Here is a 22325-nt window from a genome sequence, read left to right as displayed (position 1 = left end):
GACACTCCCTTCTAACGCAGCCTGTGATCACCATAGAGGGGATCAGAAGGCACATCCATATTCCAGAGAGTCTTAGCTTTCAGGAATTGGGTTATCATAGCTTATAGCCAAAACGGTTCAAATGCTAGAGCCAAATTCATAGAAAGAAAATAAATTCAACATGCCACATTGGCTTCAGAAACTGCCAGAAGCTTCTGTCGACCACAGTGAGCATTTAATTCTACCTGCTCTCCTCTACCTTTCCTGGCTGGCAAAGTGCCAGGATGTTGTCTCTGGTTTTGAATGTGAATTTAGAGAACTGAATTTGAAAACTGAAATCTGAATGCATCTGAGAAGTTGAATATATGAAACTTTGATAAACTTGAAATTATAGTTTGCAAACTTGATACACAGACAATGAATGCAATATCTACCATATTGAAAAAGAATATATAAATATTTAATTTGAATATTCAATTAAATTGAAATTGAATTTGAAAACTGAATGCAATATTCACTCAATTCAGTTTCAAATCATGAAATACAAGTTAAGGTTATGAATTCAATTTGTGTGTTACAAATTCAAAAAGATTACATTCAAATTCAATATCCTAATATAAATTCATAATTGGCCTCCCGAGTGGCGCAGCGGTCTAAGGCACTTTATCACAGTGCTATAGGCGTCACTACAGACCCGGGTTTGATCCCAGGCTGTGTCGCAGCTGGCCGCGACTGGGAGACCCATGAGGTGGCGCACAATTGGCCCAGCGTCGTCTAGGTTAGGGGAGGGTTTGGCTGGCCGGGATGTGCACAAACAATTTTTTAGTTTATTTAAAACTTTGCAAAATTATGGAATTCTAATACAATTTCTGTTGGCACTGAAACTGCTCCATATGCCTACCTTAATCACCCTTGATCCTGTATCTCTCTGGTCCTGGACCATTCTAACTGTCTTCTCTACCTAGATCCTGTATCTCCCTGGTCCTGGACCATTCTAACTGTCTTCTCTACCTTGATCCTGTATCTCCCTGGTCCTGGACCATTCTAACTGTCTTCTCTACCTAGATCCTGTATCTCCCTGGTCCTGGACCATTCTAACTGTCTTCTCTACCTTGATCCTGTATCTCCCTGGTCCTGGACCATTCTAACTGTCTTCTCTACCTAGATCCTGTATCTCCCTGGTCCTGGACCATTCTAACTGTCTTCTCTACCTTGATCCTGTATCTCCCTGGTCCTGGACCACCCTCACTGCCTCAGCATGACACCCTTCTCTCTACTGCCTGTTTCATTGCCTCATACCCACCATAGCCCACACTGTGAGCACCCACACACCTCCACCACACCTTATACTACCCTGCTTGGTCAGGCACGCCTTTCAACACCTTATACCTCCCTATCCCTCTGCTCCATGTCCTTTCAGAACACCAACAAGCTCCCATCGCTCTGATCCATGTCCTTACAGAACACCAACAAGCTCCCATCTCTCTGCTCCATGTCCTTACAGAATACCAACAAGCTCCCATCTCTCTGCTCCATGTCTTTACAGAACACCAACAAGCTCCCATCTCTCTGCTCCATGTCCTTACAGAATACCAACAAGCTCCCATCTCTCTGCTCCATGTCCTTACATAACACCAACAAGCTCCCATCTCTCTGCTCCATGTCCTTACAGAACACCAACAAGCTCCCATCTCTCTGCTCCATGTCCTTACAGAACACCAGCAAGCTCCCATCTGTTAACACTTTAGCATCAACAACTTCCCAATCATATTTTTTATAAGACGTCAACCTAATTGGATTCATAGTTCCAACTCCCCTTAACTTCACAAACTTCAGAGTCAGTCAATCGAAACAGGACCAACAGCTCAGCTCACCGCTCTTAAATCAAATGTTCAACTGGCTGTAAACTTTCTCTCTAAAAATGCAATCTAAATGTCAATAAAGAAACAAATCTTTAGGTGATTATTAGCTACATTTTGAAATGACAGACACATTAATTGAGATATAATTGGCTAAACAAAAGGTAGATTGATGTTATTACTGTCAGTGAGTGGATCTCTGGAAATGACAGGTAGGTCGCCAGTTATTACTGTCAGTGAGCGGATCTCTGGAAATGACAGGTAGGTCGCCAGTTATTACTGTCAGTGAGTGGATCTCTGGAAATGACAGGTAGGTCGCCAGTTATTACTGTCAGTGAGTGGATCTCTGGAAATGACAGGTAGGTCGCCAGTTATTACTGTCAGTGAGTGGATCTCTGGAAATGACAGGTAGGTCGCCAGTTATTACTGTCAGTGAGTGGATCTCTGGAAATGACAGGTAGGTCGCCAGTTTGTTACATTCAATAACATCCGTATAGAAACACCTCATGGTAAGTCGCCAGTGAGTGACTGCATAAATATTGTGTACCCTAATTTTGTTTCTAATAATATACTGCCCACTGGGCACACACTGGTTAAATCAACGTAGTTTCCACGTCATTTCAATGAAATAACCCTGAACCAATGTTGAATAGATGTTGAATAGATGTTGAACCAATGTTGAATTGACGTCTGTGCCCAGTGGGTATGGTTCTTGTGACATTTTGACATCAATGTATTGGAATAGGTAATCAATGTTGCAGATTTCAGTGACTCATCTGTGATTGCTACATACATTTTTGGTCTTTTAAATTGATGAAACCCATTGATTCTTGAAGAATATAACTTATAAATGTCCAATGAGCTTAGTTCAACAGTAGCAGCCCATCAGAACCCCAAATATAACATTGCTTTATTCCATTGTTCGTAAACAACATCATTGTTAACAAACACTATATATCCTCAAAACATGGTTAAAACTATAATGTTGATATCATGGATGGTCAGTCCTTGCATCCATGGCTCTGTTTATGAGTTTGAAAGTGGTTAAATTCCTCCAGCCCCATCCTTCATCTTTTTGCCAAAACAGTGGCGGGGTACCTACTTTGTTATTGTTTGAGCCGCAGATTGCCCCTTTAATAGTAGCACTTATATAATGAATGTGTTCTTTATTAAATCATATCTGTACTTTTTACCTAGTCGCACATTGATGCACTAAACAATATGAAATAAAATGAGAAAGATAATGACTGCATGCTTCTTAATCAGTTTAATACATTTGAGAAAAAGTTAGACAACATGAATCATTTATATGATAGTGTAGAGAGAAAGGACATACAGTTCATGAAAGTAGCCTATATGATAATGAGTCAGACCCTATTGGTTCCCTATAGATAAAGGTATTTAATATTCCATGCAGTTAATGTAAATAGGAAAATTGATACGGCCATTTTAAAAGACTTCTGTGCCTAATCTTTGTGGTTCTTCTTGTCACACTCAGTTTCATGGCAGCCGCACTTATCAATGTAAATGTAGGAATGTATGAACTTCTTCCCGTTAGAGCAGACCATCTCCACCTCCCTCTCACTGGTAGACATCTCTTGACAGCAGGAGCAGGAGTGCATCAAGGTGTTTTTCTCTGCAGAGTACCTAGCAAACAGGACATACAAACAACACTGTTAGAAACAGTCCCAATTCATTCTGCAATAGGTCAACTCCCATTGAATTCTCACCCTTCAATCCAATTCCACCCGTACACATTTCTGCAAGACCCAAATGCATGTTGCGTTTGTTTCTGTGTGTGTGTGTGTGTGCTTATTTTGAGTTTCTACTCACATAGAAGACGTTCCACAGGATCCCCCGCAGGCTGCGATCTCCACGGGCACAGTAGATCTGCAGTTTTTCACCTCTAGGTAGGTGGTGGTGTTCTTCACATCACAGTGACTGATTGGAGTGCCTGGGGAGGGAGACAGAGTTAGGGAGGACATTTTAAAGAGGTGAGTTTCCCCCTTACTATGTAAAGTGCTTGGACTTTGAGCTACTTGAAAAAGTTGCCTGGTTTTAGCTATAACTGAACTCCTTGCCACGCCTTGTCATGCGTATTTGGCAATGAAACTGAGCACAAGGACTGGAATGTCCTCACAAAACAGGGTCTGGTTTTCTGGCTATGGAAATAGAACTACATCCAGTAGATTATTATATATTCCAGAACCATCAGACTCTCATCATATCTGCATTCAGTTTCATCTACAGTAACTCAACATTGATTTATTGTGTCATAAGAGGTTATGTTCACAAGAGGTTATGAACATAAAAGGTTATGTTCACAAGAGGTTATGTTCACAAGAGGTTATGTTCACAAGATGTTATGTTCACAAGAGGTTATGAACATAAAGAGGTTATGTTCACAAGAGGTTATGTTCACAAGAGGTTATGTTCACAAGAGGTTATGTTCACAAGAGGTTATGTTCACAAGAGGTTATGTTTACAAGAGGTTATGTTTACAAGAGGTTATGTTCACAAGAGGTTATGTTCACAAGAGGTTATGTTCACAAGAGGTTATGTTCACAAGAGGTTATGTTTACAAGAGGTTATGTTTACAAGAGGTTATGTTCACAAGAGGTTATGTTTACAAGAGGTTATGTTTACAAGAGGTTATGTTCACAAGAGGTTATGTTTACAAGAGGTTATGTTTACAAGAGGTTATGTTCACAAGAGGTTATGTTTACAAGAGGTTATGTTTACAAGAGGTTATGTTCACAAGAGGTTATGTTCACAAGAGGTTATGTTCACAAGAGGTTATGTTCACAAGAGGTTATGTTCACAAGAGGTTATGTTCATAAGAGGTTATGTTCACAAGAGGTTATGTTCACAAGAGGTTATAAGAGGTTATGTTCATAAGAGGTTATGTTCACAAGAGGTTATGAACATGAATATTTATAAATAAATCCGTTGTTTTGTTACTTACAGGATGTGCAACAGCCATTTGCATCAGTTTTCTCAGTTCCCTGTGATGTCAAAAAGAATAGTGTACAGTTAAATTTGGATATGACTAGTTACGGTCTATTGAGTTGGAGAACACAGTATAGATGTTATAATGGAAAACTATGATCAGATATGAAATGTTACTAGGGTGTAAATTCAATATAACCTACAAGTTACTATCCTATGAAGCAAACAGCATATTTAGATATAGTTACTTTACTTTAAAGAAACAAATTCAACCAGTTTTCTCATCTACTTACAGGGACACAGTCTTCTGGACTGAACACTGGGCATTCCAATTTGGTTTTCACAACGATGAACTGGTCGTTTCTCTTTGTGCAGTCATACTTCACACAGCGGTCACTAGGGGGCGACCAAAACTTCCCAAGCTGTCAGGTAGCAGGAAAGAAATGTTGGTAAGTTAATGCTGCACGTTATAAAAACTTAAATAAATAAGCGTTGCTAAATAATTTATAAGCTTTTCAGAAATAAGTACTTCATGGTTTGAAAATGTAAACAAGCATTACAATTCTTAAGCATTTAGACCTATAACATTTATGATGCATTTATAAACATTTGTAAGCACTTATAATAAGTTCTCATTAGTGACGTCATTCGTCCATTTGTGATATCACAAAGATACCTGATATTAATAATAATCTAAATTGGGTGAATTATCTCATCGCTGTCACCTGAATGATGTGAGATGTGGCGTTTGGTAGAGCTACAACACATTCCTTCTGGACACATGTTCCACAGCATTCCCCAGGTACGACTTCATACTCATAACCCTGGACGGGAATCAACAAGGTGGCATCATTAGCGGATGTCCTTCATATCAAACTGTATAGCCTACCATGTAAAATGTTAAACTGAGTTTGCCATTATCCCGAGTACAGTACCGTTTGGCAGGTGGTGGAACAGTCGATTTGGACACACTCAACAACATATAGCTCGGAGACTGGATCCTTTTTAGGGCCACACTTGCACTCCTCACAGATGCCGCTGGGAACAATTTCACCAAGCTGGAGAGTGCAAGCAAGAGTTAGTATCATGTGCTGTAGCAAAACATTAAGCTTGGGTCCTCAGTGGCTCTCAAGACGACTTAAAGGGGCAATCTGTGATTGGTACATCAATATTTAGGTATATTTTATAAAAAAATTACAGATGTTTTATTGTAATACTGCTCTGATATCAAAAGAAGTGTTACTGCTCACCGTGAATTCAGTATTATTGTGGACACAGACAGGTTTGGGCACTGAAAGAACACACAATAAAAGGGTCAGACAGTTGTTGATACCTGCACCATGTTACCACTATACACAGATGTTACATTACAGCGCGTGACATGGTCCAATGAGATGGTCCAATGACATGGTCCAATGACATGGTCCAATGACATGGTCCAATGACATGGTCCAATGACATGGTCCAATGACATGGTCCAATGACATGGTCCAATGACATGGTTCAATGAGATGGTCCAATGAGATGGTTCAATGACATGGTCCAATGACATGGTCCAATGAGATGGTCCAATGAGATGGTCCAATGAGATGGTCCAATGACATGGTCCAATGAGATGGTCCAATGAGATGGTCCAATGACATGGTCCAATGAGATGGTCCAATGAGATGGTCCAATGAGATGGTCCAATGAGATGGTCCAATGACATGGTCCAATGAGATGGTCCAATGAGATGGTCCAATGACATGGTCCAATGAGATGGTCCAATGACATGGTCCAATGAGATGGTCCAATGAGATGGTCCAATGAGATGGTCCAATGAGATGGTCCAATGTGCCAGTAAATCAGCACAATCTACTTTTTGAGTTTTTTAAATTGCCGCCATCATGGAGCTAGAATTGTGATCATGTGTACTGTGCTAATGCTGATACAAAAACAGAGTAACGGAGAGCACTGTACAATACAACGAACTTAGCAAACAAGGCATTTGTGGTAAGTACATGGAGGCACTGTTTTTATGCACGTCAGCTATTAACCTTTCGGTCCCTCTTCAAATGACGTGCAGCTTACAGTATAAAGGCTTTATAAACACTACATCAATGTGTTACAAATCATCTGTAACCGTATGTCATGCTTTATAAAGGGTTCATAAACGTGGCATAACTGTATGACATAACCACCAATGTCAAATGTGACAAAGATGTGCTTTGTAAAGTGTGGCATAAGCACTGCTTAATAAAGGCTTTATAAATAATTAAATTGAGGCTTCACTAAGTATTTATTACACAGTCATCCATCTTGGTAGAGTATTGCAACACCAGGATAATGGGTTCGATTCCCGGGACCACCCATACGTAAAAATGTACTCATGCTTTGGATAAAAGCATATGCAAAATGATATATATTATATTTCACTAAAACATTTCTAGGATAGCCCAACCTATTTCCCTCTTGGGTAAACAGTCAATATTGGACCTGACCTCAACTTCTCCCAGAATGCTGTGCTGCAGGATGAGACACTCTAAAGTGTGGTCATGACAGCAGAACACATTGGTGAGGCCTTTCAAAATCTACTGTATTGTAATTGTAATATTGTAATGTTTACATTTTTTGCTTATTTCTGGGGGGTTTTCTCAAAATTTCAGTTTTCTTGGTTTTGTTTTTCCAATTTTTTGGGATTTCCCCCAGTTTTCTCTGATTTCCCCCAGTTTTCTCTGGTTTCCCCCAGTTTTTTTCACACTTTTAATGCTTAAACCACAACAGGGCATGACTTTTGAGGTGTGGTGTAGTTGGCCTTTAATTCAGTGACCCTGCCCTGCACTGTCTGGTTAGAGGGGTTTCTGTGGTGTAGTTGGCCTTTAATTCAGTGACCCTGCCCTGCACTGTCTGGTTAGAGGGGTTTCTGTGGTGTAGTTGGCCTTTAATTCAGTGACCCTGCCCTGCACTGTCTGGTTAGAGGGGTTTCTGTGGTGTAGTTGGCCTTTAATTCAGTGACCCTGCCCTGCACTGTCTGGTTAGAGGGGTTTCTGTGGTGTAGTAAGCCACATGTGATGTGATTCAGCCGCCAATGGAATGGGGTGGAGTAAAAGGGCAGCATATGTCATATGCCAAACATTTAGCACCAACAGACCTGTACCCAGGTTACCTGGTAGTACGTTAAGGTGGCTCTACCTAGTCTAAACTGAAATACTGTCTCTACTCACCACATGTATTTATTTGACAGCAGTCCACTGTCTTGTTGACCAACACCTCACCGTACTTCTTACAGGTAACAACTTCTTGGTGCTGACATTTCACTGGTTCACACCGGACACTCAGTGTGTCAGCATTACACTCGCACTTCTGGCAGTTACTGTTCCAAGTCTCACCAAACTGTGTTGGGACAAAACAAAACATTGTTAGCAGAGACTTCAAAGTTATTAAGACGAGGACTGGCCACCCCTCAGAGCCTGGCTCCTCTCTTGGTTTTTTCCCCAGGTTCCTACCTTCTAGGGAGTTTTGCCTCGCCACTGTGCTCCTGTCTCTGCATTGCTTACTGCTTGGGTATCTGTAAAGCCACTGTGCTCCTGTCTCTGCATTGCTTACTGCTTGGGTATCTGTAAAGCCACTGTGCTCCTGTCTCTGCATTGCTTACTGCTTGGGTATCTGTAAAGCCACTGTGCTCCTGTCTCTGCATTGCTTACTGCTTGGGTATCTGTAAAGCCACTGTGCTCCTGTCTCTGCATTGCTTACTGCTTGGGTATCTGTAAAGCCACTGTGCTCCTGTCTCTGCATTGCTTACTGCTTGGGTATCTGTAAAGCCACTGTGCTCCTGTCTCTGCATTGCTTACTGCTTGGGTATCTGTAAAGCCACTGTGCTCCTGTCTCTGCATTGCTTACTGCTTGGGTATCTGTAAAGCCACTGTGCTCCTGTCTCTGCATTGCTTACTGCTTGGGTATCTGTAAAGCCACTGTGCTCCTGTCTCTGCATTGCTTACTGCTTGGGTATCTGTAAAGCCACTGTGCTCCTGTCTCTGCATTGCTTACTGCTTGGGTATCTGTAAAGCCACTGTGCTCCTGTCTCTGCATTGCTTACTGCTTGGGTATCTGTAAAGCCACTGTGCTCCTGTCTCTGCATTGCTTACTGCTTGGGTATCTGTAAAGCACTCTGTGACTACTGCTGATGACAAAAGGGCTTTATCAAATACATTTGATTGATTGATAATAACAATAGGGCTTCCAGCCCCTTCAGGGCTTGGACCACTAACAAGCCCCAATGAAACTAGTAAACTGAAGAAAATAAGAAATGGGGTTCTATACAGAACCTTTTTGAGGGCCGTAATGTGAAGCGAGCCGTTGAACCATTTTCGGTTGTATATACTGTCGCACCATTTCTTCTGATGTACACCACAGTGAATCGATCTACATTCTTACCTGTTTGGGATTCCCATCAGGTCCAGTGCATCCTTGAAGGGAAAATAAGATTTCAAGTCATACATGGTGGTACTTTGAGACACAATTAAACAATGTATTCCTCAAAACTGTGACACATCCTTACCACAGTCACGAACACAGGTGTCAGATAACGTGTTGAACAAGATGGTACCCTCGGGGCAGAAGCAGCCCTCCATGAATGTGTCACATACAATGTCACGGCTGTTTTGTTCTCCCTCACATGAATGCACATATTTGTCATTGTATCTATAATAAGGAAAAACAATGCGTTACAGACTAGGGAGAAAAACGGAATGGAAACCTTTAAGAATGCATGTACACTAGGTAGTGGTGTAAAATAATGAGATGGGAATGAGATGGATACCTTGAATTGCATGTTGGCTGGATAGTAGGGCCACATGCCTTATACACTTTGGTTTTAGGGCAGATCAGTTCTGTAATATGGTCAAGATGGAATGAAAGACAAAACAGTAAGTAAACAGTTTGTAAATGCAGGTTGTCAAAATACAATTCGTTATGATAAATCATACAATTATTATAATTATGTAAAATCTTATTAACATCTTGTCTGCATCCCAAATGGGATCCTATTCCCTACATAGATCGCTACTTTTGGCAAGAGCCTGGTCTAAAGTAGTGCACTATGTAGGGAATACAATGCCATTTGGGACGCAGTCCTTATTTTATATGAAATTCCCTCCCTACCACATTTTCCATTAGTTGAGTTCCTCCAGTTGACACAGACTCCAGCTCCTGCACACATCACAGCGTAGGTTTCCAGGCTGGAGCAGCCGATTGTGATATTTGGCATGTGGCAGACATCGAACTTACAGGCCTCGAAGAAGGGTCGTGGTGGGATAACGTCATGGCATTGTTCAAAGACCCTTCCAAAATAAAGAACCCATTTAAGTTATTATATAGGCCTAACCCAAATGGGGCACATAACATGTCACGACAGATCACTTTGAAATATTTGATTACTGTATGCCTTACAGGCTAAATTATTAGTGAAGCATCTATGTAGTGTTTATGAAGACTTCATGAATGCTCTATAAAACTTTGATATGGCATAAAAAGTCTGTAAGATAAGTTTCATTATGAGTTTGGTTATACTTTATGGAACAACAACCCATTACTGGAAAGTTTACAGAGTTTTATGTATACAGTGTCAAAACTAGCAACCTCAATCAGATTCACGTGTCTTTGTAATATCGCTGGCTCAGTGTGTTATTAGAAGGTCACATGTCTTACGGGCTAAGTATGATGTCACAGATTGCTGTCTTTCCTGACGGGCAGGTTGGAGGCGTAGGGGTAGGTGTGCTAGGTGGCATCGGTTTGGTAGGTGAGGTATGTTTGGTTGATTGGGTAGTTGTGGTAGATGGGGTAGGGGATTTCGGTTTACAATAGGGTTTTTTATCATCAGGAATCTGCCATTGATGAGCCATCCCAGGACATGATGGATCAATCTGTCCATTCGGTAATCTGCAATCGTTCTTCCTGATATTGTCACAGGTGCCTTTAAAAAGGTCAAATAAATATGGGAATGAGAAAGAAACAAAGGTTATTTGATGTTAGAAACAGCCGCTCATAACTTTAAGCATACCTACACAGTATCTTTTAATTGGTTACGCTATCATTGCAACTGTACAGTGAACTTTTTAATGCCATGGAAATACAATAACATGCAACAAAATAACATAAAATCATCGCCAATAAGGTTCCGTTTACTCACAGAGTACTACAAGCTGTTCTTCTGATTTATACTACAAGTGTATTTTGTCTACATCATGTCTGCATCCCAAATGGGACCCTATCCCCTGGTTGAAAGGAGTGCATTGGGGAACAGTGGGCCATTTGGGATACACACAAAGCCTACATACTTACCACACTGTCCCTCTGTGTTGTTGTGGAATAGGGAGTTTGGCAGGGTTACACTGTACATAAGGGATTTAAACATCACTTGTGCTTTAATGGCAGGGATAGTCAACAGTAACTCTATTCCAGTGCTGGTGATCATGAGGTCTTCATTAGAAAAGGTCGGGAAGATCTGATTTCCATTGATGTACACCTTGTGAATGAGAAGGAAAAACACAACGTAATTAATGACAATAGAGAACAGAATAACATGACAACACAGTAGATAAGATATGAACGGTTTCCAGAACTAAATGAACTCACAATAAGAGGTGGTATTCTGTCAATTCATTTAATCTTTTGTCAATAAAATGAAATTCTTTGAAATGTCCTGGGAATGTTTCGGTTACCTTGATGATGGTTTTTGAGTTAACGTGATGGCATCATCAAAGTGCTTAACCATTATGTAATGTTACTAAATTACTATTACTAACTACTCTAGTGTAGTACTAAAAATTATATTTGTGGTAGTCGGCAGGATCAGATATGCCTATTAATCAATACCTCCACGTTACAAAAAGTAAATAATACATTTCAAAATATGAAGCTAGATTATTTTCATTCTTAAAGTGGTATGAGAATATCTATCTCAAAGAATATCTATATCATAGAATATCTATATCAATGAATGTCTATATCAAAGTGCACTTTTAAAAAGTGTATAAGTGTTTTATAATTACCACATTTTTTGTCGTGGTTGATCTCTTCGGAGTAAGAACGATTATATAGGACTTGTAATGGACAATCAGAGACTGAGGGCAGGTCACGTGTCCAGACGGATCGCAGTTGTAGTTGTCGATGTTGACACTGAAGTTATATCGAGGAACTATTTCTTTAATCAAAACGTAGGTGCAGTTTTCCTGGAAACTGTAATATTGCCCATCAAATGTGACGTAATGAGGGTCTCCCCATCCATAGCATATACCTGAGAGATGAAACAGAGAAACGGTACCAAATAGATAGATCACTCATCAATACAAGAGTTTAAAATCCTACTCCAGTCTCCTTTTCACCTCATTTAACACCTGATTTACTGAACACAACAGGTGGTCTAGGTATCCTCATGACATGGCACAAGCAAGAGGGGAGGCTGAAAACATCACAATGTCACCATCAGATCAGACCAGAGGTGCAACTTTCACTGGGGACGTTCTGATATTGCATTTTTGTCCCCTCCAGTTTTTTCATTGGAATGTGATACAAAACGAGGCAACAGTATGCTTTAGGACCATGCAGACGCCTCCGAGCGGTCGGGTAGGATGTTTGGAGTGTTTATCCGACTGGATAAAAAAAGTATTAATGTTATTACTATTACTATTATTGTTATTATTATTGTCACAATTATTATTACAATTATTATCATTATTATCATTATTATTATTATTATCATTATTATTATCATTATTATTATTATTATTATTATTATTATTATCATTATTATCATTATTATCATTATTATTATTATTATTATTATCATTATTATCATTATTATTATTATTATCATTATTATCATTATTATCATTATTATTATTATTATCATTATTATCATTATTATCATTATTATTATTATTATTATCATTATTATTATTATTATTATTATTATTATTATTATTATTATTTTTATGTCCCCCCCACTTAAAAAAACAAAGTTGCGTCCCTGGATCAGACCAACTCCTTGAAGTTTGCAGTTGTGTCTAAAAAACACTATTTTGTTCAAAACACATTGTATTTGTTTACCCTTTAGTGTGTGTACTTCACTGTATTAATACTTGGGATATCGTTTTTCAACAGGAAAGTTCAAAAATCACTGCCGGACGTCTTTAAAACAAGTAAACTTGGAGTATGAAGTATTTGTAGAAGGAGATAAGATAATTAAAAATCATTGTGTTTTGAACTTACATTTACATTCGTAGCGATAGCAGCAACCTGATTCGTCATAGACTTTCACTGGTGGAAATCCATTTTCACACACAGGCGGTTGTACAGACTCACAGACCACATACGTTGTGGTAATTACACCCATGTTGCACGTTTGAGTTGTGCAGTTGCCTGTTTTCCAAGTTTCACCGTCCTAAAGTCGAAAAGGTATGTTTTAGTCCTGAAAGGAAACACACTACGTACTACACAACACTATGAACTGGGAAACACACTACGTACTACACAACACTATGAACTGGGAAACACACTACGTACTACACAACACTATGAACTGGGAAACACACTACGTACTACACAACACTATGAACTGGGAAACACACTACGTACTACACAACACTATGAACTGGGAAACACACTACGTACTACACAACACTATGAACTGGGAAACACACTACGTACTACACAACACTATGAACTGGGAAACACACTACGTACTACACAACACTATGAACTGGGAAACACACTACGTACTACACAACACTATGAACTGGGAAACACACTACGTACTACACAACACTATGAACTGGGAAACACACTACGTACTACACAACACTATGAACTGGGAAACACACTACGTACTACACAACACTATGAACTGGGAAACACACTACGTACTACACAACACTATGAACTGGGAAACACACTACGTACTACACAACACTATGAACTGGGAAACACACTACGTACTACACAACACTATGAACTGGGAAACACACTACGTACTACACAACACTATGAACTGGGAAACACACTACGTACTACACAACACTATGAACTGGGAAACACACTACGTACTACACAACACTATGAACTGGGAAACACACTACGTACTACACAACACTATGAACTGGGAAACACAATTATTCTGTTGAAACTTTATTTCATTACCTTTCTTGGTGGATTGACATATTCACAGCCTCTGGAAGGTGTAGTCGGGGACAATCTAGATGTTGTAGAACGTGTAGCTTCTGTTGTTGTTGAGACAGTGCTGACTGTAGTTGAGACAGTGCTGACTGTAGTTGAGACAGTGCTGACTGTAGTTGAGACAGTGCTGACTGTATTTGGGGTCGGAGATGGACATGGTCTGGCTTGTTTCTCAACAATACAACTTGAGTTACAGTAAGAGGTGAAGCACCAGCCTGCCCCGTCAGTCTCATTGTATATCAAGGAACCTAAACAAAAACATATTATTAGTAACAAATAGATATTAAATTAAGTGTATGAATGCATTATGTAGTCAGATTTGATCATTTTAATGAAGGAAGCTATCACTTACCAGCAGGGAAATATTGTTTTTTATATGTGCAAAAACATAATGTGGTAGGAGTTGGGGTTGGGGTAGTGGTAGGAGTTGTTGTTGGGGTAGTGGTAGGAGTTGTTGTTGGGGTAGTGGTAGGAGTTGTTGTTGGGGTAGTGGTAGGAGTTGGGGTTGGGGTAGTGGTAGGAGTTGGGGTTGGGGTAGTGGTAGGAGTTGGGGTTGGGGTAGTGGTAGGAGTTGGGGTTGGGGTAGTGGTAGGAGTTGGGGTTGGGGTAGTGGTAGGAGTTGTTGTTGGGGTTGATGTAGTAGTTCCTTCTGTCTGTGTTGAGTTTTGATTTAGAGGTCCTTTTGTGGGTGATGTGAATGTTTGTGTTGGTTTTGTGATGACAGTGAATCCTGTTGTTGTGGTAGGGGCTTTGGTGGTGGCTGTTGTCGTTTCCTCAAAGGTAGTCGTAGATGGGGTTGTTGTTGTGGTTGTTGTTGGGGTAGTTGTTGTTGTTGGGGTAGTTGTTGTTGTTGTTGTGGTTGTTGTTGGGGTAGTGGTAGGGGTTGTTGTTGTTGTTGTGGTAGGGGCTTTTGTGGTGGCTGTTGTCGTTTCCTCAGAGGTAGTCGTAGATGGGGTTGTTGTTGTGGTAGTAGTTGGGGTAGTGGTAGGGGTTGTTGTGGGTGGTGTTGATTCTGGACCAGTTGTAATTTCTTCTGTTGTTTCACTTGTTGTGGAATATTTTGTTGTCTTAGTTGTTGTTGTGGTAGGAGTTGTTGTTGTGGTTGTAGTAGTAGTAGTTGTTGTTGTTGGTGTAGTGGTTGTTGTGGGTGTTGTTGATTCTGGACCAGTTGTAAATTCCTCTGTTACTGTTGTTGTTGTGGATGGGGTTGTTGTCTTAGTTGTGGTTGTTGGACTTTCTGTGGTGCTTGTTGTTGGGGTAGTTGTTGTTGTTGTTGTTGTTGGGGAAGTGGGTGTTGTTGTTGGTGGTGGTGTAATGGTTGTTGTGGGTGTTGTTGATTCTGGACCAGTTGTAATTTCTTGTGTTGTTTCACTTGTTGTGGAATACGCTGTTGTCTTAGTTGTTGTTGGACTTTCTGTGGTGGTTGTTGTTGTTGGGGTTGTAGTAATAGTAGTTGTTGTTGTTGGTGTAGTGGTTGTTGTGGGTGTTGTTGGTGTAGTGGGTGTTGTGGGTGTTGTTGGTGTAGTGGGTGTTGTGGGTGTTGTTGGTGTAGTGGGTGTTGTGGGTGTTGTTGGTGTAGTGGGTGTTGTGGGTGTTGTTGGTGTAGTGGGTGTTGTGGGTGTTGTTGGGGTAGTGGGTGTTGTTGTTGTTGTGGTTGTAGTAGTAGTAGTTGTTGTTGTTGGTGTAGTGGTTGTTGTGGGTGTTGTTGATTCTGGACCAGTTGTAAATTCCTCTGTTACTGTTGTTGTTATGGATGGGGTTGTTGTCTTAGTTGTGGTTGTTGGACTTTCTGTGGTGCTTGTTGTTGGGGTAGTTGTTGTTGTTGGGGTAGTTGTTGTTGTTGTTGTGGTTGTTGTTGGGGTAGTGGTAGGGGTTGTTGTTGTTGTTGTGGTAGGGGCTTTGGTGGTGGCTGTTGTCGTTTCCTCAGAGGTAGTCGTAGATGGGGTTGTTGTTGTGGTAGTAATTGGGGTAGTGGTAGGGGTTGTTGTGGGTGGTGTTGATTCTGGACCAGTTGTAATTTCTTCTGTTGTTTCACTTGTTGTGGAATATTTTGTTGTCTTAGTTGTTGTTGGACTTTCTGTGGTGGTTGTTGTTGTTGTGGTTGTAGTAGTAGTAGTTGTTGTTGTTGGTGTAGTGGTTGTTGTGGGTGTTGTTGATTCTGGACCAGTTGTAAATTCCTCTGTTACTGTTGTTGTTGTGGATGGGGTTGTTGTCTTAGTTGTGGTTGTTGGACTTTCTGTGGTGCTTGTTGTTGGGGTAGTTGTTGTTGTTGTTGTTGTTGGGGATGTGGGTGTTGTTGTTGGTGGTGGTGTAATGGTTGTTGTGGGTGTTGTTGATTCTGGACCAGTTGTAAGTTCTTGTGTTGTTTCACTTGTTGTGGAATACGCTGTTGTCTTAGTTGTTGTTGGACTTTCTGTGGTGGTTGTTGTTGTTGGGGTTGTAGTAATAGTAGTTGTTGTTGTTGGTGTAGTGGTTGTTATGGGTGTTGTTGGTGTAGTGGGTGTTGTGGGTGTTGTTGGTGTAGTGGGTGTTGTGGGTGTTGTTGGTGTAGTGGGTGTTGTGGGTGTTGTTGGTGTAGTGGGTGTTGTGGGTGTTGTTGGTGTAGTTGGTGTTGTGGGTGTTGTTGGGGTAGTGGGTGTTGTTGTTGTTGTGGTTGTAGTAGTAGTAGTTGTTGTTGTTGGTGTAGTGGTTGTTGTGGGTGTTGTTGATTCTGGACCAGTTGTAAATTCCTCTGTTACTGTTGTTGTTGTGGATGGGGTTGTTGTCTTAGTTGTGGTTGTTGGACTTTCTGTGGTGCTTGTTGTTGGGGTAGTTGTTGTTGTTGGGGTAGTTGTTGTTGTTGTTGTGGTTGTTGTTGGGGTAGTGGTAGGGGTTGTTGTTGTTGTTGTGGTAGGGGCTTTGGTGGTGGCTGTTGTTGTTTCCTCAGAGGTAGTCGTAGATGGGGTTGTTGTTGTGGTAGTAGTTGGGGTAGTGGTAGGGGTTGTTGTGGGTGGTGTTGATTCTGGACCAGTTGTAATTTCTTCTGTTGTTTCACTTGTTGTGGAATATTTTGTTGTCTTAGTTGTTGTTGGACTTTCTGTGGTGGTTGTTGTTGTTGTGGTTGTAGTAGTAGTAGTTGTTGTTGTTGGTGTAGTGGTTGTTGTGGGTGTTGTTGATTCTGGACCAGTTGTAATTTCTTCTGTTGTTTCACTTGTTGTGGAATAAGCTGTTGTCTTAGTTGTTGTTGGACTTTCTGTGGTGGTTGTTGTTGTTGTTGTTGCAGTAGTAGTAGTTGTTGTTGTTGGTGTAGTGGTTGTTGTGGGTGTTGTTGATTCTGGACCAGTTGTAAATTCCTCTGTTACTGTTGTTGTTGTGGATGGGGTTGTTGTCTTAGTTGTGGTTGTTGGACTTTCTGTGGTGCTTGTTGTTGGGGTAGTTGTTGTGGTTGTTGGTGGTGGTGTAATGGTTGTTGTGGGGGTAGGGGTTGTTATTGTGGTTGTTGTTGGGTTAGTTGTTGTAGTTGTTGGGGTAGTTGTTGTTGTTGTTGGGGTAGTGGGTGTTGTTGTTGGGGTAGTTGTTGTTGTTGTTGGGGTAGTGGGTGTTGTTGTTGTTGTTGGTGTAATGGTTGTTGTGGGGGTAGGGGTTGTTATTGTGGTTGTTGTTGGGGTAGTTGTTGGCCTAGTGGTTGTTATTTCAGTGGTAGTATGTGTTGTGGTCCTTTCTGAGGTGGTAGTTGTCTCATTCCCACAAACAACACAACATTTGACTCTGATTTCATAGTTGTAGCATATTGGTGGGATGCCTTGATCCTTGTTGCGGCATATCAGTCCAACCGAGGGATTGCATTCAACCTTTTGACCTAGGTCGGCCAAAGGAACATCAAATCTTTCTTTGGCTCTGCATTGTACTTCCTTGGGTTTACTGCAAATATCTATGGTTTCGAAATCTCCTCCTTCTGGTCCAATTGAAGGATAATGTTTGTCAATCCAGGTTGACCATTCACAGATCAGGCAGTGTGGAGTAGAAGTGGGTGGAGTGGTTGGTGTTGAAGTAGGGGTTGTTGTGGGGGTAGGGGTTGTTGTGGTTGTTGTTGGGGTAGTGGTAGGGGTTGTTGTGGGTGTTGTTGTGGTAGGGGCTTTGGTGGTGGCTGTTGTCGTTTCCTCAGAGGTAGTCGTAGATGGGGTTGTTGTTGTGGTAGTAGTTGGGGTAGTGGTAGGGGTTGTTGTGGGTGTTGTTGATTCTGGACCAGTTGTAATTTCTTGTGTTGTTTCACTTGTTGTGGAATACGCTGTTGTCTTAGTAGTTGTTGGACTTTCTGTGGTGGTTGTTGTTGTTGTGGTTGCAGTAGTAGTAGTTGTTGTTGTTGGTGTAGTGGTTGTTGTGGGTGTTGTTGATTCTGGACCAGTTGTAAATTCCTCTGTTACTGTTGTTGTTGTGGATGGGGTTGTTGTCTTAGTTGTGGTTGTTGGACTTTCTGTGGTGCTTGTTGTTGGGGTAGTTGTTGTTGTTGTTGTTGGGGTAGTGGGTGTTGTTGTTGTTGGTTGTGTAGTGGTAGGGGTTGTTGTTGGGGAAGTGGGTGTTGTTGTTGGTGGTGGTGTAATGGTTGTTGTGGGGGTAGGGGTTGTTATTGTGGTTGTTGTTGGGGTCGTTGTTGTCGTTTCCTCAGAGGTAGTCGTAGATGGGGTTGTTGTTGTGGTAGTAGTTGGGGTAGTGGTAGGGTTTGTTGTGGTTGTTGTTGATTCTGGACCAGTTGTAATTTCTTCTGTTGTTTCACTTGTTGTGGAATACGCTGTTGTCTTAGTAGTTGTTGTGGTTGTAGTAGTAGTAGTTGTTGTTGTTGGTGTAGTGGTTGTTGTGGGTGTTGTTGGTGTAGTGGTTGTTGTGGGTGTTGTTGGTGTAGTGGGTGTTGTGGGTGTTGTTGGTGTAATGGTTGTTGTTGTTGTAAGGGTTGTTGATTCTGGACCAGTTGTAAATTCCTCTGTTACTGTTGTTGTTGTGGATGGGGTTGTTGTCTTAGTTGTGGTTGTTGGACTTTCTGTGGTGCTTGTTGTTGGGGTAGTTGTTGTTGTTGTTGGGGTAGTGGTAGGGGTTGTTGTTGGGGTAGTGGGTGTTGTTGTTGTTGTTGGTGTAATGGTTGTTGTGGGGGTAGGGGTTGTTATTGTGGTTGTTGTTGGGGTAGTTGTTGGCCTAGTGGTTGTTATTTCAGTGGTAGTAGGTGTTGTGGGCCTTTCTGAGGTGGTAGTTGTCCCACAAACAACACAACATTTGACTCTGATTTCATAGTTGTAGCATATTGGTGGGATGCCTTGATCCTTGTTGCGGCATATCAGTCCAACCGAGGAATTGCATTCAACCTTTTGACCTAGGTCGGCCAAAGGAACATCAATGTTTTCTTTGGCTCTGCATTGTACTTCCTTGGGTTCAATGCAAATATCTATGGTTTCGAAATCTCCTCCTTCTGGTCCAATTGAAGGATAATGTTTGTCAATCCAGTCTGACCATTCACAGATCAGGCAGTGTGGAGTAGAAGTGGGTGGAGTGGTTGGTGTTGAAGTAGGGGTTGTTGTGGGGCTAGGGGTTGTTGGGGTAGTGGTAGGGGTTGTTGTTGGGGTAGTGGGTGTTGTTGTTGGTGTAATGGTTGTTGTGGGGGTAGGGGTTGTTATTATGGTTGTTGTTGGGGTAGTTGTTGGCCTAGTGGTTGTTATTTCAGTGGTAGTAGGTGTTGTGGGCCTTTCTGAGGTGGTAGTTGTCCCACAAACAACACAACATTTGACTCTGATTTCATAGTTGTAGCATATTGGTGGGATGCCTTGATCCTTGTTGCGGCATATCAGTCCAACCGAGGAATTGCATTCAACCTTTTGACCTAGGTCGGCCAAAGGAACATCAATGAATTCTTTGGCTCTGCATTGTACTTCCTTGGGTTCACTGCAAATATCTATGGTTTCGAAATCTCCTCCTTCTGGTCCATTTGAACGATAATGTTTGTCAATCCAGTCTGACCATTCACAGATCAGGCAGTGTGGAGTAGAAGTGGGTGGAGTGGTTGGTGTTGAAGTAGGGGTTGTTGTGGGGCTAGGGGTTGTTGTTGTGGTTGTTGGGGTAGTGGTAGGGGTTGTTGTTGGGGTAGTGGGTGTTGTTGTTGTTGTTGGTGTAATGGTTGTTGTGGGGGTAGGGGTTGTTATTGTGGTTGTTGTTGGGGTAGTTGTTGGCCTAGTGGTTGTTATTTCAGTGGTAGTAGGTGTTGTGGGCCTTTCTGAGGTGGTAGTTGTCCCACAAACAACACAACATTTGACTCTGATTTCATAGTTGTAGCATATTGGTGGGATGCCTTGATCCTTGTTGCGGCATATCAGTCCAACCGAGGAATTGCATTCAACCTTTTGACCTAGGTCGGCCAAAGGAACATCAATGAATTCTTTGGCTCTGCATTGTACTTCCTTGGGTTCACTGCAAATATCTATGGTTTCGAAATCTCCTCCTTCTGGTCCATTTGAACGATAATGTTTGTCAATCCAGTCTGACCATTCACAGATCAGGCAGTGTGGAGTAGTAGTGGGTGGAGTGGTTGGTGTTGAAGTAGGGGTTGTTGTGGGGGTAGTGGTAGGTTTTGTTGTTGAGGTAGTCGTAGTAGTTGTTGGGTTAGTGGTAGGAGTTGTTGTTTGGGCAGTGGTAGGAGTTGAGAAAACAAATACTGTTGTGGTCGGTGCTTGGGTGGATATTTGTGTTGTTGTAACACTTGGTGTAGTTGTTGGAGTTGTGGTGCCGATACAGGGTTTCATATTCCGGACAATGGTTCCGTTGGTTTTGCAGATGGCAGTAATACAGGTCCCATCACCGTCAGATGTGTGATATACGATAGCTCCATACGGGTATGTTCTGCCGTCGTATATACAATGGCAGGCTGCAATATGATTTTCACAGTGAACAAGTTATTATCATGTAATCATCTTGTCATGTTACCTTCTTGGTAATGTAGGCTAATGTTTCAGTTTGTAACAGTTTTCCTTACCTTCGATATCATAGCTGCAATTGGCCTTAGTTGATGAGCAAAGACTTGAAAAAGAAAGCAGGGGGTTTTAGTACCTTTGAAAGTCGAATAAGATGTTATTTGTTATGATTTGAAAGCACTGTTATATGTTTACATTTTAGTCATTTAGCAGACGCTCTTATCCAGAGCGACTTACAGTTAGTGAATACATATTTTTTTATACTGGCCCCCCGTGGGAATCGAACCCACAACACTGGCGTTGCAAACGCCATGCTCTATCAACTGAGCTACATCCCGGCCGGCCATTCCCTCCCCTACCCTGGACGACGCTGGGCCAATTGTGCGCCGCCCATGAGTCTCCCGGTCGCGGCCGGCTGCGACAGAGCCTGGATTCGAACAAGGATCTCTAGTGGCACAGTTAGCACTGCGATGCAGTGCCTTAGACCACTGCACCACTCAGGAGTATGTTCACTATAAGGTATTAACAGGTCAGATCCCAATAAGGTATTAAGAGGTCAAATCCCAATAAGGTATTAACAGGTCAGATCCCAATAAGGTATTAACAGGTCAGATCCCAATAAGGTATTAACATATCAGATCCCAATAAGGTATTAACAGGTCAAATCCCAATAAGGTATAAAGAGGTCAGATCCCAATAAGGTATTAACAGGTCAAATCTCAATAAGGTATTAACAGGTCAAATCCCAATAAGGTATTAACAGGTCAAATCCCAATAAGGTATTAACAGGTCAAATCCCAATAAGGTATTAACAGGTCAAATCCCAATAAGGTATTAACAGGTCAAATCCCAATACGCTATTAACAGGTCAAATCCCAATAAGATATTAACAGGTCAAATCCCAATCTTTGAAAAGCTAAATCAGTTGAATGGTAGGAAAACGTCTTTGTAGGGGGACCATTGACATCGCCTTATCTCACCAGAAATATAGGCTACCTTAAGGCTTATACCAACCATGTTAAATACTATGTAATGTAAATACAGTATCTATGTATATGTCAAAATGCTGATATAAAAACATACCATCTCTGACAGTTCTCCTTGGAAGGTATAACGTCATCCTCGTTGTAATGTGTTCCATCTCCATCGTAGCAACCACACTTCTTGATAGGGACACACTTCATGGTACTTTCTTCTAAATAAGGCTGGTCCGGAGGACATTTTGGATAGCAACCTTTAAGATAAACAGTCAATTTAATCCAGGACACCGGCACAGATTAGATCATGCTCATGGTATCTAGTTCTAACACCAAAGCTGGATACGATATTTAAATATTTTGTGTTTAGTTTTTCAGTATAGATAGACAAGGGAGGAGGAGTCATTACATATTTTATACTG

General features: G+C 41.3%; 2 protein-coding genes across 2 annotated transcripts; both read right to left on the bottom strand.

The window, feature by feature from the left end:
- Positions 1 to 3087: 3087 nt before the first annotated feature.
- Positions 3088 to 12054, bottom strand: LOC311135257 (intestinal mucin-like protein). The gene is made up of 15 exons (XM_084169197.1): positions 11816 to 12054; positions 11106 to 11289; positions 10473 to 10737; positions 9927 to 10105; positions 9586 to 9655; positions 9325 to 9467; positions 9201 to 9232; positions 7991 to 8159; positions 6038 to 6078; positions 5723 to 5845; positions 5513 to 5611; positions 5081 to 5209; positions 4804 to 4843; positions 3672 to 3792; positions 3088 to 3485 (listed from the first exon to the last, which is right to left on the bottom strand). The coding sequence occupies exons 2-15, from the start codon at positions 11236 to 11238 to the stop codon at positions 3305 to 3307; spliced, it is 1725 nt and encodes a 574-aa protein (XP_084025323.1). The 5' UTR covers positions 11239 to 11289; positions 11816 to 12054; the 3' UTR covers positions 3088 to 3304.
- Positions 12055 to 14341: 2287 nt separating this feature from the next.
- Positions 14342 to 22110, bottom strand: LOC311134820 (uncharacterized protein; the record flags this gene model as incomplete). The annotated part of the gene is made up of 3 exons (XM_084168601.1): positions 14342 to 16905; positions 17188 to 18960; positions 22020 to 22110. 3 exons carry the CDS (start codon positions 22108 to 22110, stop codon positions 14342 to 14344), a joined length of 4428 nt encoding a protein of 1475 aa, XP_084024727.1.
- Positions 22111 to 22325: the final 215 nt, after the last annotated feature.

The sequence above is a fragment of the Coregonus lavaretus genome (genome assembly GCF_964263955.1).
Source record: "Coregonus lavaretus genome assembly, chromosome: 9".
Classification (NCBI taxonomy): Eukaryota; Metazoa; Chordata; class Actinopteri; order Salmoniformes; family Salmonidae; genus Coregonus; species Coregonus lavaretus.
Note: the sequence above shows the minus strand (reverse complement) of the source record. Positions and strands in the feature narration are given on the sequence as shown.